The 17,313-nt window shown below is 32.3% G+C and overlaps 2 protein-coding genes across 2 annotated transcripts; one reads left to right on the plus strand and one right to left on the minus strand.

The window, feature by feature from the left end:
• Window positions 1–5,875: 5,875 nt before the first annotated feature.
• Window positions 5,876–12,798, minus strand: LOC123660502 (transmembrane inner ear expressed protein). The gene is made up of 4 exons (XM_045595565.1): window positions 12,572–12,798; window positions 12,146–12,298; window positions 7,002–7,091; window positions 5,876–6,131 (listed from the first exon to the last, which is right to left on the minus strand). The coding sequence occupies exons 1-4, from the start codon at window positions 12,693–12,695 to the stop codon at window positions 5,965–5,967; spliced, it is 534 nt and encodes a 177-aa protein (XP_045451521.1). The 5' UTR covers window positions 12,696–12,798; the 3' UTR covers window positions 5,876–5,964.
• Window positions 12,799–13,402: 604 nt separating this feature from the next.
• Window positions 13,403–16,299, plus strand: LOC123660503 (UPF0047 protein YjbQ). Its single transcript, XM_045595566.1, has 4 exons — window positions 13,403–13,770; window positions 13,981–14,117; window positions 15,544–15,672; window positions 16,212–16,299. The coding sequence occupies exons 1-4, from the start codon at window positions 13,614–13,616 to the stop codon at window positions 16,284–16,286; spliced, it is 498 nt and encodes a 165-aa protein (XP_045451522.1). The 5' UTR covers window positions 13,403–13,613; the 3' UTR covers window positions 16,287–16,299.
• Window positions 16,300–17,313: the final 1,014 nt, after the last annotated feature.

The following is a 17,313-nucleotide window of genomic DNA, read 5'->3' on the forward strand; positions in this document are numbered from 1 at the left end:
TTATCACAAATAATTATTTACTCTTCTACACAATTCAATTATATTACATTGAACATCTGTAAATTTTTTTTATATTTGTAAGTTCTTTATGAATTAAGAAAATGAATAGAAAAAGAAACATTTCACGAGGGTAAATACATAGATACTCACTAAATAGTAAATAATTAACACGTTGAACGCCATGGGGTTCACCAGTTGGGCCGGGCCTCACTTGTTTAGTCTATGGAGCCAGTTTAAAAGTCCTTATTTACAAAAAAAAATTATGATAACTTTTTATCATACGGTATGGTACGATTTTTATCGTATGGTAATACCCATTATTAAGGGGCTCCCAGACAAAATCGGCCGTTTTCATGTGCTATAAAGTATACGTTAAAGTTACGTTAAAAATATCAAATAAATATATGTTGTAACTCGGATTCAGCTTATTAATGTGACTGTAAGATAATTGTATAAAATTCTCTAAATAAAGAGAAATAATTGTTTATCTGAACCACCTTTCGCGTACAAAAATCGTATAGGCTTTCTAATTTTACTACTTACAATGGTGAATATTTTTTTTATTAATTAAGAATCCTGTACTTAATATTTCTACAGAAGGGTTTTTTATTAAGTGCAGTATTTTATTAGAAAATCGTAAAAATATAATTTTTGGTTATTTGCCGGGCGACAGGCGGCCCGCGGCAGACGGCCAGAGGCCTTTGTACGGGGAACTTGTGTCGCTCGTCATCGCACGCTGCTCTTGCTTACGCGCAAATCTATTTACTTTTTTTAATCCAAGATAGGCATCAAAATGTAACAGGTAGACAGACTTACTGTTGAATTTTGCAATTGTATTTACTTCAAATAAAAAAATAATTTAAATTATTAATTTTGAGCTGTGTAAATGTAAAGCTGCTTAGCTTGTGGTCTAAGATCCGAACCTAAAGTCGATCTTCACCGAGCCGATAATAGAATAAAATATAAATTTAGTATATCTATACAAATAAAATTGGAGCGGCTGCTTTTAATATTAAAATAACCGCTTTTTACTAAATTCATATGGATGTATACACGATACATACACAAAAATAGCATTTTGACAATTTTTGTCTGTCTGTATGTCTGTTTGTTCCGCCTAATCTCTGAAACGGCTAGACCGATTCTGACGGAACTTTCACTGGCAGATAGCCGATATAGTAAGGAATAACTTAGGCTACTTTTATTTTAGAAATTTATTTATTTTATAACTGCGAACTGAACAACAAGTAACAACTAGTAATTAATATAATTTTATAGCCTAAATGATCGACACGACAAGAAGAAAATTAAATAATAATTATGGATGATCACAACTTGTACGCAAGCTCTTGGTCTAGAAAACGGATCAATCGCATGTCCTAAGTAGTACAAGCTAGAGCCGGTAGATGGCCGAGTTTAATAACCTTTACGTAATACTGATCAGGTGAAGTGCGGGTGGGTGGGGTGTGGCAAAGTCTAAATGCTCAAGGTCATTGAGAAGGGGGAGCCTCTTAAAGATCTTACTTATTTTTCCTTACACTATATGACAAATTTTTCTAAGACATATTTTTCAAGTTGACTCTAGCTCGGAGTCATGTAATATCCCCCGCGGCACCAACGGAAAAATTGTGTGTCCACTACATGGTGCCCCCCATGGCCCAAACAGAAAAACTAAAAAATCAAGGCTGCGTTTAACGTGTTAAGAGCCATTTCACAAAAATCGGTAACAATCCGCGAAATTGTAATATTTTGACGTCGTTAATCTCAGTGTTGGATGCAATAATGTAATTTATATTCTTGAAATATAATAGAGCAACCTTTGTTGTAGTCCATAGTCAGATCAGAATTTTGATTTATATTATGTGTATAAAATTATTAACCTTTTCATCAGCCTCCTCCCTGGGTAAACGGTCGCAATGTATACTTTGAAGTCCTACTTTTCAATAACCTCTACGTTGAAACCATTTTAAAAAAATATCATAATATGTGGAATATAATTTTGTTGTCCACTATCATAGATTTTTATTCCATTTGTATCTCTATTAAACGATAAAAAAAATTTAAAGTTACGAATATTTTCCAAATAAGTACAATTTTAAAAGCGATATTTCTCTTAGAAAACTAAGAAATTTTAACGAACTATCTTCATCAAAGTAAACTTACATCATTAAGGAATACAAAAAAAATAATTAAAAGATGTAATTATTTTTAATACATTTTATATTAAATAATAAAAAGATAGTATATATTGCCACGCATCAAGCCCGGTAAATCAGTCGAGCGCTAGCGCTCTTAGAGGTAAGGTCCACGCCAAATTCTGCGCAGCCGTCTCTTTCGCTCACACGCGCCAAGCGCCTGTTGTTATAGCGGATAAAACGCATTTGATACTTTCATAATAAACTATAAATAAAATAAACATATTACGAAAATGACTGTAAAATAATATAATGATAATTTCTGTAAACAAATGGATAATTTAATTTTCTTTTCTCACACTATCAATACAAATAGGCATTTCAATCTATTTGTCTTGTTATTTGTTAATTAATATGTTTGTCGGTGTCGATGTCATTAAATGCTTTTTTATTCATATCATAAATATTAGATTCATTCGTAAACTGAAAAAACTAAATCAATTTAAAAAAATTGTTTCATAAAATTGATTTTTTTAATTTTATTTTAAATTTATTGACTGTTGTTATATAACATACTTGAAATTTTTAACAAATTAATTATGTAAAAAACATTTTATACCATAGTTATAATTTTTATTATACATCAGAAAATGATCACGATGGTCTTTTGGTTGTCACACTATACGTACTAGCACGAAGATCGCGCGGCTCGTACGACTCGCGCGATGCGACCAAATTTACCTAAACTTGCAGAGCGTAAAATTGTGAAATGGCTCTTAACTAATTTTATGTTTATGTTTTTCGTTTACGTCCATGACATTAACATTGTCTTTTTCTACTTACATATAACATAAGCACTGAGCTTATACTTGTACCGATTTGTTATTTTAATATTTTGAAGTTTTTGTTATATTCTTTAGAAAAATAAATGTATTCCAGATACTTTGGATACACGTACTTACGAATGGGTAAATATAGACCGAAAGAAAAAAAAAAACGTATGTAACACCAAGATTTGTTAGGGCTATTAATAAGTTTGTGCTGAAATATTAATTTTTAACAATCCTAGAATATTTGAAATAGTAGACTTACTTATAATGAACGAAGAAAATGAATAGAAATATCGTCGATGATACTTTACTTTCTACAATTGGCAGGTCGTCCATTAATCGCGTGATGCTCGAAAGATGCGGTGGGATTGAAAAAAAAAAATGGTGGTGGATATTGATATTTATTTATTTTTATTTTATTTATTTATTTTAATGGACACAAATATGTAATGTGTGTGTAATGGATATATAATATTTTTTTATAAATAGCACATATTTCGAAAATCATCACCGGAACAGTTTCCAATATTATAATTCACATCACCAGTATTGATTTATTGTTGAACGTGCAATGTCTTAACAAAAAAAAAAAAACAACTAATATAATGCAATCTTGATGTCCATCTAGAAATTGTATCACGATTTCTATTTTTTTAAATTCAGATTTCACCTGTATTTAAATATTACATTATTAAAAGTACAATTTACTTTACACAAAAAATACACGTGATTTTTTTTGTGGGTTTTAGTCTAAAGACTAATCAAACATCACAAAGGGGGGTAGAGGGTCAAAAACTTGCTAAAAACATGTAGTTAATGGATGGCCCCTAGGAGATTATTCTACTACATTGTAGCATATATTTTTAATAGCACGTAGTTTCGTTCCTGCTGATGTATAATAGCACAGTTATGCATTAGCGTTGCTATTTACTTTTTCTAGGCGATTGATTTAATTTTTTGGAATACCCTCGTATCGTATTTCGTTGCGGTGCACCTTAGGGGGTAGTTGTGTTGTGTTGGATTCTCTCGCCGTCTTAAGATCTGGGTGCAATTTATTGTGGGTGAGTCATTGTAGTTTCTTATGGTATAAGCTTTGCTTAAGTGTAAGTTGATTTTGTGAGTTGTTGAAAAAAAAGATTAAGATTCTGTAGGATTTTTTTTACTCTCTCTCTTGTAGTCTCGTGTTGGGAATTGTGGGTGACTCTCTGGCCCAACGAACAATTTTTTAACACGTAGCAACATATTTCACACCAACCATTAACCAATCATCATCATCATGCAGTCCACTGCTAGACATAGTCATCATAGGCCTACAAGTCTCACAAGTTCGCGCCGTTTTTGGCGCGAACTCATGTGTTGCCCATAGTCACCACGCTGGGCAGGCGGGTTTTTTTTTAAATAAATTTGGTACACAGTTTGTATTTTAATGTCGCTTTTGTAATAATTACGATGAATTATTAGTTACAGGCCTCAGCAAGAGGCTAGTTGGAGTAGAAAATTGGGTGAAGGCAGAGAGATTGCGATTTTATACAATTTTCCTCTGCCTCCGTACCAATGTTATAAGGGCAGGCGGGTTGGTGACCGCAGAGCTGGCTTTGTCGCACCTAAGACGCTGCTGCCCGTCTTCGGCTTGTTTATTTCAAAGCCAACAGTGGGATGGGTTATCCCGCCATCGGTCGGCTTTATAAGTTCCAAGGTGGCAGTGGAACTGTGTTATCCCATAGTCGCCTCTTACGACACCAAAAGGAAGAGAGGGAGCGGCTATATTCTTTAATGCCGTAGCCACACAGCGTCAACCAATGACGTTTATTAATATGCAAATTGTCTATTCATAATTTTCTTAATTTCTTTTCCTCCATTGGAAATTCATTATCCTTTGTAATGGATACCGACAATTGTAATGTTACACAAATACAAGTACTACATAGTATAAAACAACTACCATTAAAACACGTCTGAGAACCAACTTTGACAATTAAGCTAAAAAAGAAAAGTTTAATTTTTGTCTATTACCCTTTCAATACCTTTTCAATTCTAATCATACTTTTAAAATAATTATTCTAGATATTACCGTCAATGCGTTTGAAAATGTTAAGATTTTGATTGCCACTGCCTCAACGTTAGCTATGTCATGAATCTATGTAATTGTGGAAATTTAATACCTAAGTTTGTTGATTGTCATATTGTATTATAAAAACTTAGTGAATTATACCCAAGCAAATAGCTATAAAGAAGCGACGATGGAAATGTTATCTTTGGCGAAATAGCGAAAATATGGTATAAGTATATGTAAAAAAAAAAAAAACATTTAAAATTTAGAATTAACGACAATTGAAATAAGGTTGAAATTGAAGTGGACTTTTAAGGTGAATCTGACAGAGATAATATTCAATTTTTATGATCATGAAATTCTATATTTAGTTTTTGCGCAATCCTCGACTATAAATTCTATATTTAGTTTTTGCTCAATCCTCGACTGTCTATATTCTTGTAAATGTTTTTTTTGTCTCTAAAGTGAGACATGGCACGTGAGCTTGATAAAGAGACCACATTCACTTCATCACTACTTGATCGCTTAAGATCTCTCAGTTTTGAAGTACTCGGACAACATAACGTAGAAAAAAAATATTTAAAGAATTTTAGGTCAAAAATATTAATACAGTAGAACTTTAGTACCTAATAACTCGTGTCTCAATCAAATCACGATTAGAGGATACTCTGAAACTACACTGGTTATATAAATTTTCTTTTATTTTGCAACAATGGAATGAATTAATGTATTTATTGTTTTCGGCAGTTTAAGCTCTTTTTATAAATTGATCTTATTTATAATTTTATGTAAAATTTTTGATGACTTACGACAACAATAATAATTATAACTCTACGTATTAATAGTGAAAAAAAAGTTCATGCCCCTAAACTAGAAATCTATTAAATCCGAAAAATGCACTAACAGTGTCATTAAACTAATCGTTGAGTTTTATACTTCTTAAAGAAACCTAAAACTCCATCTTATTGTCGGATGTAGTAGGTGATGTAGGTGACTTTGTTTGAGACAATTTGGATAGATTGGCCACTTTCGTTGCAAATTTTACGAAGTTAAGACCAGCTGTTTGTGCCTCGGGCTTCTGGCTTGCTTCGGTCTGGTAGGGAGCCTCCAGCGAACCTGCGAATTATATTTTAAGTACATTTGTTTCCTCATTTTTGTCATTCACAGTATATATCTACCTATTAATTAGGTAAGCTATACAAGTTTATTTTCTTAACTAGGAATCTGAAACTATACAGGCATATGTCCGATTTTAACGATTCATCTAAAAAAAAGGTAACAGGTACCTCCTTTTGTTTGAGTAAACTATGTTTTTAGTTATAATATTGGTAAAAACGATAACTTTCAAGACATTATTGTTTTTTGTTGTGAAAGAAAAATGGTTATTAGTACTTTTAAACAGTAGGAAGATTTTAAAACGTCACTAATTGTTCTGCTTTCCCCGCTAATTAACTTAAGTTACGATTTTAGTTAATCTTAAAAATATATTTATGTATTTCCTTTTTAAAAATAGCTCTAAATCAGGATCACCAAAAATAAATAGAACTTAGGGGCGTCCATTAATTATGTGAGAGATTTTTTCGTCCAGTTTACACCCCTCACCCCTTAGGTGAGATTTGCCTGGGAACCCCCCCCCCCCCCTTACGTGAGATTGACGCTGAATATAATATATTGACTGGAAATAAATTGTTCAAATATACTATAGTTAATTTATTTAAATAAAATAAAATTCAAAGCAAAACTTAAACACCTAATTTTGCGGGCAAAATGAACACCAATATAATTTTTTTAAATATCTGTAATATTTTATATTTTTTGAAGTTGATGTGAAATTTTCGATATTCGCCATTCTCAGTTTAAAGGAGATTTGATATTGAGGATCTCTCCCCCATTCTGAGCTCACGTAATTAATGATGTCCCCCTAAGTATATCTTACTATTCATGTTATATTATTATGTAATTATTAATTAGGTTCAACAATCTTACTTTGTTGCGGCGACATTAGCGAGCTGTGTTGTGATCCCTGTTGGCGTTCTTCCTCCATGGAATGGCTTTTTTCGTGCAACAGTTCCAAGGCTAGCATGTAATGTAAATAGCTGTACAATTAATACTTGTGTATTAACGTCTCGACACTCGACAGATCTTATCAAGATTATGTACTAGCAAACAGTTGAATGATAATTGGCAAAGCAAATACGGTAGTTAGCTTTTGTTTAGGTAAATGAAGTTTAATAATTATGTTTATGTGAAAAAAAATCTTTGTTTATTATTTATTAGAGGTACCTTTACATAATGATTTTAACCAACTTCATAAAGGAGGAGGTTTTCAATTTATCTGTATTTCTCATGTGTATATCTTAATTATTCTTTTTTCATCTAAATGTCTTTAATGTTTTGGTATTATTCATTTTGCAAAATAGATTTTATAAGAATAAAGTTGAGTTATTACTAAGTACGGATCAAACACGCATGAATTAGTTTCATTTTATATAACTACGAAATTTCATAGCTTATTATTTATAACATCAATTTAATTGACTAGCCCGTTGGCGCAGTTTGTAGTGGCCCTGCTTTCTGTTCCGTGGGTTTCGGGTTCGATTCCCGCCTTAGTCTGGGTGTAATATTTGTATTTATATATGAATTACTTCTATGTATAATAAAAAATAATTATATAGTTATAACAGTCGGCTGTTACCTGTAACACAAGCATTAAGTTGCTTACTTTAGGAACAGATGACCGTGTGTGTATGTTATAAGATACTTATATTTATTTAATAATATTTATTTACTTAATCGTCTTTTGATCAATTTATAATTCCTACAATATTTAAGCCCTGTGCTATCACAGAACGATGGTGTCTTACTTTTGATAGTCAGCCGGCCTAGCATGCATACAACGAGATATCTCTTGACGAGAGAGAGAGATAATGTCTACATCGAGTATTTTCTCGATTACCCTAACATGCGCACTACGAGAGACAAAATTCTCTTCCGAATACTTCGCTTTGTCGAGTAGAGAAACATTATCAACCATAATCACAACTGAATATCATTCTTATTTCTTATGTCGTAAAGTTGAATTTACAAGGTTATTGACCAATCGTGCCAAACCGGGATGAGCCAACGTTTGTATAATTTCAAACGAGTGACACATGTTTTATTTAACAATGTTCTCGGCCTTTTGGCTAAGATAAAAAGTGTATATCTAATTTAAAAAATCTAATATGGAAAATAAAACGGCGTAAGTAAATGAATTTAATTATATATGTAAAACAATATGCTCGTGTTGTGCTTTATATCTTGTCGCACATTAGATAATTGTAATTCTATCACGCACGCATTGTTTTTTTTTTTTTTTTAATTTTTAATTTTTTTTGAATTTTTGAATTTTTTTTTTTTGATTATTGATTTTACTTTTATTCTATTTAATTTTATTTTTACTTATTGATTTTTTTAATATAATTTTTTTTTGTTTTTTATTCTGAATGTTGTCTTGTCTTGTTGTACTAACCCAATATGGACTTATACTTTGGTCTGAAATAAAGTATTATTATTATTATTATTTAGAATAAGAAGCAACAGGGCGCAAATACGTTTTTTGTGTCATTATATGGCACACTTCACTCGACTTTTCGCATTTCCCGCTCTTCGTATACCGAAATTATATAATTATAATAGGGAAACGCCATGGTATACAAAAAATAGGCACCCGGTTTTATTTATTTTTTATTTATCGTCTTTCTCGTCGATAATATTGAAGACGAGAAGTTTCTCTTCCTAAAACGACAAAATTCGACAAAATTACGATGTCATGTTAGCTTCCGTAGATATAAATATCACAGATCACTAAAATTTAATGATTATCTCTTCTTGACGTAACGAGAAGAGTATCGCGTGCACGCATGTTAGCTACTGTAGACATAGAGAGATAATACGAGAAAAGGGGTAGACAAAATTTTGTCGTGGCGCGCATGCTAGGCCTGCTGGTCTAGTTTTGTAGTTACTCAACTTACAAGATAAGAATTTTAGACTTAATTTCAGCAAAACTCAAATTTCTTGTTTCTCGTTACCTAAAGAAATGAAGTTGTAATAATTGAACTTAAAAAAGGCTGTAAACATCCCATTACCAGCCGGCCTAGCATGCATACAACGAGATATCTCTTGACGAGAGAGAGAGATAATGTCTACATCGAGTATTTTCTCGATTACCCTAACATGCGCACTACGAGAGACAAAATTCTCTTCCGAAGACTTCGCCTTGTCGAGTAGAGAAACATTATCAACCATAATCACAACTGAATATCATTCTTATTTCTTATGTCGTAAAGTTGAATTTACAAGGTTATTGACCAATCGTGCCAAACCGGGATGAGCCAACGTTTGTATAATTTCAAACGAGTGACACATGTTTTATTTAACAATGTTCTCGGCCTTTTGGCTAAGATAAAAAGTGTATATCTAATTTAAAAAATCTAATATGGAAAATAAAACGGCGTAAGTAAATGAATTTAATTATATATGTAAAACAATATGCTCATGTTGTGCTTTATATCTTGTCGCACATTAGATAATTGTAATTCTATCACGGATGGTTTTTTTTTTTTTTTTTTTTTTAATTTTTAATTTTTTTTGAATTTTTGAATTTTTTTTTTGATTATTGATTTTACTTTATTCTATTTAATTTTATTTTTACTTATTGATTTTTTTAATACAATTTTGTTTTGTTTTTTATTCTGAATTTTGTCTTGTCTTGTTGTACTAACCCAATATGGACTTATACTTTGGTCTGAAATAAAGTATTATTATTATTATTATTTAGAATAAGAAGCAACAGGGCGCAAATACGTTTTTTGTGTCATTATATGGCACACTTCACTCGACTTTTCGCATTTCCCGCTCTTCGTATACCGAAATTATATAATTATAATAGGGAAACGCCAAGGTATGCAAAAAATAGGCACCCGGTTTTATTTATTTTTTATTTATCGTCTTTCTCGTCGATAATATTGAAAACGAGAAGTTTCTCTTCCTAAAACGACAAAATTCGACAAAATTACGATGTCATGTTAGCTTCCGTAGAGATAAATATCACAGATCACTAAAATTTAATGATTATCTCTTCTATTGACGTAACGAGAAGAATATCGCGTGCACGCATGTTAGCTACTGTAGACATAGAGAGATAATACGAGAAAAGGGGTAGACAAAATTTTGTCGTGGCGCGCATGCTAGGCCTGCAGGCTATGGTATCAACTCCTATATACAAATTTAAAAAAAAAGTAGATAAATATTGGATTTTAATCCGTCCCCTATTTTACTGCTGGGTGCGGAACCTGATAAAAATGATCTTTATAGGGATTTAACGTGTGCGAGGAGACCTAAAATGACACCACCAGCCACCACAACTATCCAGAACAGAAATAAAATGTGTACGAATACAAATAACAAAAACCTAGGTAAGTATGTACTACCTGCACCGATCGAATATCGAAACAAAACAACAAAAGTGATAAGCACAAATGTTAGGTACTTAAATTCTGTCAAAAAAAAAAGAAAACGTTTAACCGATATAAATATGGTTTTTTTTTTAATATTTTTAGAAATTAATTTTTTTATCGTGAGATCCATAATTTTAAATCTGCACGTAGTACCAGCCATATTGATAAACATAAATGGTCATTGTGGTTCCGTGAACAAAGAGTCGGCGGCCGGCTGTCACTTGACATTGTGCCAATTTTCAAACAAAACTCAAGAGACGAGAGACAGCGATCTGGCACACTATCTAACAAAAGCCACCTCAGCGAGTTTAATGTTTTTTTTTAGAAGAACTTAAAGGTGAACTAATTTTTATTTAAGTAGGCCGTTATGAAAGCAGCACTGTTACTGCTTCTTTATATTCAAGAATTGTATAAGTATACCATATATCTTAATGTTTCATAAATTTAACAGTAATGGTAATAAATACCTACACATTTTTTTTCTTAGCGTTTACTAGCTTTTGTACCTACCGACTACTGCAATACTACCTATGTTTCACTGCCTTGATAGTTGAGTTTTTCAAAAGTCAAACCATAATATTTATTTCTAATAAAATAATTTCTAACAAAACCCAATAAATAAATAAAGTGTTTGCTTGCTTAAAAATTGTCTAGAACTCATTTAAAATTTTATCCCATTTACTACCTTACGGTTAGTATTTTCAAATATTATAATATATACCTTAAGTATAGAGTATTGTAAAATACGAAAGGGACCAGATAGAACATTTTGTTACTAGGTGTACTAATTTACATTACGCTTCAGCCTGTAATATCCCACTACTGGGATAGGCCTCTTTCCCCATGTAGGAGAAGGATCAGAGCTTAATACACCATGCTGCTCCAATGAGTGTTGGCGGATATATTCCCTACTATGAATAACGATCGCTATCAGGTGTACATGATAACAACCAGGACCGACGGCTTAACGAGCTCTTCGAGGCTCGGTGGGGAGACCCACAAGAACTGCACAAACACCCAGACCACAGCAAACACCTGCATGGCCAATACAAATTATTATATTAAAAAATTATTATATTAACTTCCAAATTTACCATTAATTCTTTGTAATTTAAACTTTCCAAGGGTATTCATTAGTTTAATATGATATTAAGTTTATTTATTTTTTCTTATTTTCACGTTTGTTAATTTAATATTAACGGATTGGCGGTTGTAGATAATTGGCCGTTATAATTATATTTCATTCTTGTTTTTAAAACTTTCTGTGCTGTGTACCATCTCTAATAAAAAAATAAGTAAATGTGTGTAAAGTAAATTTTTAGTAAGTTATCTAAATATAAAAAAAACGAATAAATAATTACAAGCTGACAAAGCCTAAGCCGTAACTTTTAAGGTAAGTAGTTATTGAATACCAATTATTGAATAACTGATCCAATTATTAGATTCAACGAAATGCAGTTATCCAAGTAGTAATTGCCGAAAACGTTCTTCTCCATGGAATCATAAAGATGAATTAATTTAAGTATTCCATAATTAAGTAGTTTTTTTATTGACAAATATAGACATACCCAAACATATGAAAGTTAATCCAACATTTTTTGTACGTAACAGCTCAATATTATTTAAAATTACCGTCTTTTAATGAGATGGTATCCATTTTAGAGTCTTGAATAGTCTCCAACTGTTGTCTAAATTTCGTAGTGATCTGTCGACGTTTGTAATCAGCTTCGATCTGCTGCTTCGTGCGCGGGATACGGAACCGAAAACAGCAGCATACCATCACGACTAGAAATTTATTTGTTACCTATAATGGAAGCTGCTAAAACGGTAAGTTATTTTTTAAGCTTCTACTAGGAAAAGTCTTCTCATTTAAAATTAGGAAGCGCTACACTCTCGTATTATATCAAATATATGTTTATTACTTTAAATAAAAGTTACTATTTAATTTTGAATCAATGAAAATGCCTAAAAACAAATTGCGTTAAAAAAAAGCGTTTACGTCTCACAGAGCTACTTTTACTATAGATATTTATTAGTGTGTATAAAATTTCAACTTACTTATAGTTGTAACACCAGCTAAACACAGAAATATAATTTGCCATACTCGTAATCCACCGACTACTTGCTTTTCAAGCCATTCGGGCTCTTCTGAATTTTTTATTACGTCCATTATAGGATCCATGTTGAATTATATATTATTGTTTTCAATACGTTAGTACAAAAGTAGGGCAAAGTAGACAGTATACGTCTGTTAAACGCGTTGAAATAAAGCTAATTGTCCCAATTCCGAGGAGTGGTTAATTGCCACACCTTGTACACAGTTCACCCTCGACACTCCCTGTGATCATTATAATTAGAAGATTTGCTATAAACGTTTATTATGCTATTTTTTGTTAAAAATTCTTATTTAACTAATTAAAAGTTACTGTAATTTTCTTAAAAAGTGCTTTATCCGCATATTAAAAAGTATTATAAATAGATAAAGATTTGAATTTACCTCCAAGTTTGTGCGTGAAAGTGTTGCCAGAAGAATATTCAAGTAGGTGTTTGAATTTGAATAATGAATTATTTAACTTTATATATAAATTTAACAAGATAAACAATTAATAAATAATCACTTTTAGACTATAAATTCAATTCAAAATTCAATAGTGAAGATAATAAGGTAAACCGAGTAACATATTAGAAGAGTTAATTAAATGTTTTAGTAATATGTTTTTTTTTTGTAATATAGTGTATTTTAACGCAACATCACTTTATATAACTAAAAATTATATTTTATTACAAACTGTTACTTATTCACTACAAGTGATGGTTTTCTTTAAAAAAAAATCCTTGAATGAAATTGTTTTTTTTTTTTGTAATGACAACATATGGGCGATCGTTTTTCTCTTTCGTTTGAAGTCTATTTCATTTTCCCGCAGAAAATAGGGTGTCGAATCTGTTCTATAACCTCCGTTATATTTATCACTATTTAAAGATCGAAGATGTATCTTTTATGATAATTGTGGATTAATTCGTGTAAGGATTGTTCTAAGTGATGTTGTGTAAGATCATTTGTGTTCTTGCGATAATTCTGTAGCGTTTTTAAAAATTAAACATGGCCTCGAATCGAGGAATTCAGATTGGATCCGCGTGGTTTCAACGGAAGCTTAACTTAAGACCGCAACACAGGGGCGTGCACCTCGTCACCGAGGAGATCCTAAAGCAGGTGCCCGAATTGTCACAGTTTGCGGTCGGTCTCTGCCACATCCAAAGTGAGTACCTGGAGTCTAGTCTTGCCGCCGATGTTTTATCCACATCCATTTAAATATTTGTAATTTATTGACAAATTCGCGCTAACTTTTGAATATTTAATATTATTGTATAAAAATTTAATTCATAAATACATATTTAATATAAATAATATAAATCACTAGCAGACAGCTGATTATTGTAAGCAATGACGGGATATATAATACTTTCAGTAATGCATACATCGGCTAGCCTTGCACTTAACGAGAGCTGGGATCCCGACGTCAGAGACGATATGGAAATGATGCTCAACAAAATAGTGCCAGAAGGTCTCCCTTACCGCCACTCGTGCGAAGGTCCCGACGATATGGTAAATATTCGCTATTTAAAATTTTATCCATTAAACTTCTAATGTTTGACCTGTTCATTAAAAGTTTTAACACAATTAGAACGATATTTACTGATATTCATTTGTTTGTTTTTGCACCTATTTGACACAGTTTAATTGCTTGTTTTGTTTGACTGTTACTATACTTGTGACTTATAGTTTTGTCATGAATATGACAAGCATTTAATATTTTTTTTTGTTTTCACTACAAGAAAAAAATATTAAAACTGTTGAATCAGAATACAATTTGTCTAACTATCTATGATTATGTAAACAGAGGCTTTTGATTATATGATACAAGTGTTAAAATGTGAAGGTTACACAAAGATATTTATATAATAATATAGTTTATGTATTCTTGAACTTTAACCAGCTCTCAATATTAATATTATTGTTTATTAAAATTTAATTGCTCTGTGATATACATTTTCTATTTTATCATTAGTAATACTTTTTCTATATTGACCACTTATCATCTCAATTAATCAAGCCATATAAAAGCAATGATAATAAAATTAGTGCATGAAAAAATCTCAGACATATTGTAAAAATATTGGTAAATGGATTAAATTGTCTTTTCCATATTATACAATTGAATAGATGAATTTAATTTTTTTTTTAATTAATTAATTAATTTATTAAGTTATATGAAATTTTATATTTTTCAATAGTATTTTGCTTACGGTTATATATATCAAATTATTTGATATATAGTAGAGCTAGTTCTATGGATTTATGAAAGTAAGAGAAGAATAATAAAATAGTTCCTTATAAAACATGTCATAACACAATTTTAGAATGCGGACCTATCTTATGTTAAATGGTTACGTTTATTTCGGATATCCAATAGATTTTTTTATGGTTATGGGGCTTCATAACATAATAATTTGACTTCAACTGTAACTGCTTAGCACTCGTGATTTTACATTGCCTTTGATAATTGCAATACAAGCAAAACCCCTAGTTAATTATCACGTCTGAGTTCTAATGAAAACATAGTAATACTAGCCGACTCGGCAAATGTGGTCTTGCCGCTAAACCCTATTTAAAAATAGGGGTTGGTAGTAGAAGGGTGAAAATTTAGGATTGTATGTATTTATCAACACCAAATCATAATAAAATAAAAAATAAATAAATAATCTAAAAATTAGAAAAATTTTTTAGGGGTGGACTAGCCTTAACATTTAGGGGGATGAAAAATAGATATTGTTTGATTCTCAGACCTACCCAATATGCATACAAAATTTCATGAGAATCGGTCATGCCGTTTCGGAGGAGTTTAACTACAAACACCGCGACACGAGAATTTTATATATTAGATGATGATATGTCAAGTTCTAAACTTCAAATTGAATATTTTGTAATAGCCTAAATAGTGTTCAATTATTTTTTATTTATTTTTCTGCAGCCCGCCCACGTCAAAGCCTGTTTCCTAGGTTCGTCGCTGACGATTCCAATCACAGATGGAAAATTGAATTTAGGCACATGGCAAGGCGTTTGGTTGTGTGAACATAGGAACCATGCTGGTAGCAGAAAGGTAATAAAATTTTTTATTTATTCTTTAGCAAGTAATGATAGTTCGGGTTTGCAAGCTCAGTAGCAACCCTGTTTATTTATCTAATAAGATATTTAAAACAAAAAGAAAGCAAAGTACAAACAGAGCAACAATCTAAAGTGGACTGACTATTTGGGGGTGAAGTTTGGGGCATTGACTTAGTTATTCAGTATAACATAGTAAGGCTCCGCTGAGTCCCGCTTTTGAGGATCATTTTGGTGCTTCTAAGGACCACCTGGTTTGCAGACCTATGGTTAAGAATCACTGGTCTAATCTAATAATACTAAATATCTTTGACATACACATACGGTCGTCTGTTTCTAAGGTAAGGAACATAATGCTATATAATGTATAGCTATATATTTTTTTGATAAATATACTAAATAATATATAAATAAATACATATGTTATACCCAGACTCGGGGTAGGAATTGAACTCACACCGCAGGTCACTGTACACCGAGCCAGCGGGCGAGTCATAACTACTGAACGTAGAGCTCTAAGCCGGAGCGTGCCCGCAGGTGGTGGTGACGCTGTCGGGCTGCCCGCGCGACTCGCCGCTGTCGCCGGTGTCGGCCGCGTCGTGCTCCAGTTAGGAGCGGGGGGGGGTCGCGACCCCCCACACGCAGTCCCACTCGCGCCCCTCCTCCAAGAGCACGCGGAGGTAATTCCCTCGCGACACACCTTTTATATTCACACCGAACCCTAGACGTTAGTTCTTACTCTTATCTTCGAACGACAATATGTACATAAGATTAATATTTTGTAACGCTCTGCGCGGCGGTCCGAGACCGGGAGCGGTTCGGCGAACGGCGTGCTCGTTGCGAGTGTTGCGATCATTACCGACGTGAACTTTAAAAATTTTATTACTGTTGTTGTTTGTGTGCACAGTCGTCGTAGGTATTAAAATCTGCATTTTTGTAAGTGGTCGAAATTGTTCAGTTTGTAGACTACTTTGTCGAGGACGGACCACAGAACCAATTAAGTGATGATCATCTAGGAATTGATATAATTTATCCACAATAACTCATCCTGTAGCAAAGTGCCATGCGTAGGAAAATCCTACATGTTTAGTTCGGTGAAATTAGCTGAACAGGTTTAATATGTATGTAAGGATAACGTGCAACAATTTTAAAAGTATACAATTTAAAATTAATTGTTTTGTTATGGCAACTTGTCAATATGTAAATAGATCACGCGTGGACGTCGACTTTGCGCTTGCTAGGTTCGGTCGTCGAAGGGTCGACGTGACACCTTCTACCGCTGTGAATCTTAACCTGCGTTAAGGTTACGGTTTCAGACGTATTGATTTCTATCGTAAAACTATTTTTCACTATTGCACTCGTTCAAATATTTTCAACGCTCACGAAAAATCACTACCTATATTTTTAACACTACGTTAGACATTTTTACGAAGTCGACACTCATTTTACTACACCAAATTTGTACGTAATCGCACTGGTTAAGAATCAGTCGTATACTTTAAGATCCGGACGTAGTATATACATGTATAGTTAAGTACTTTGTACGTCTACGATAGCTCCCTTCTCTCTCCGTGTTAGGTTAGACTCTTAACGATTAGTATGTGAAATATGTCCATAGCTTTAAATGTATCACACCCGT

This window comes from Melitaea cinxia, chromosome 15, assembly GCF_905220565.1.
Source record: "Melitaea cinxia chromosome 15, ilMelCinx1.1, whole genome shotgun sequence".
Classification (NCBI taxonomy): Eukaryota; Metazoa; Arthropoda; class Insecta; order Lepidoptera; family Nymphalidae; genus Melitaea; species Melitaea cinxia.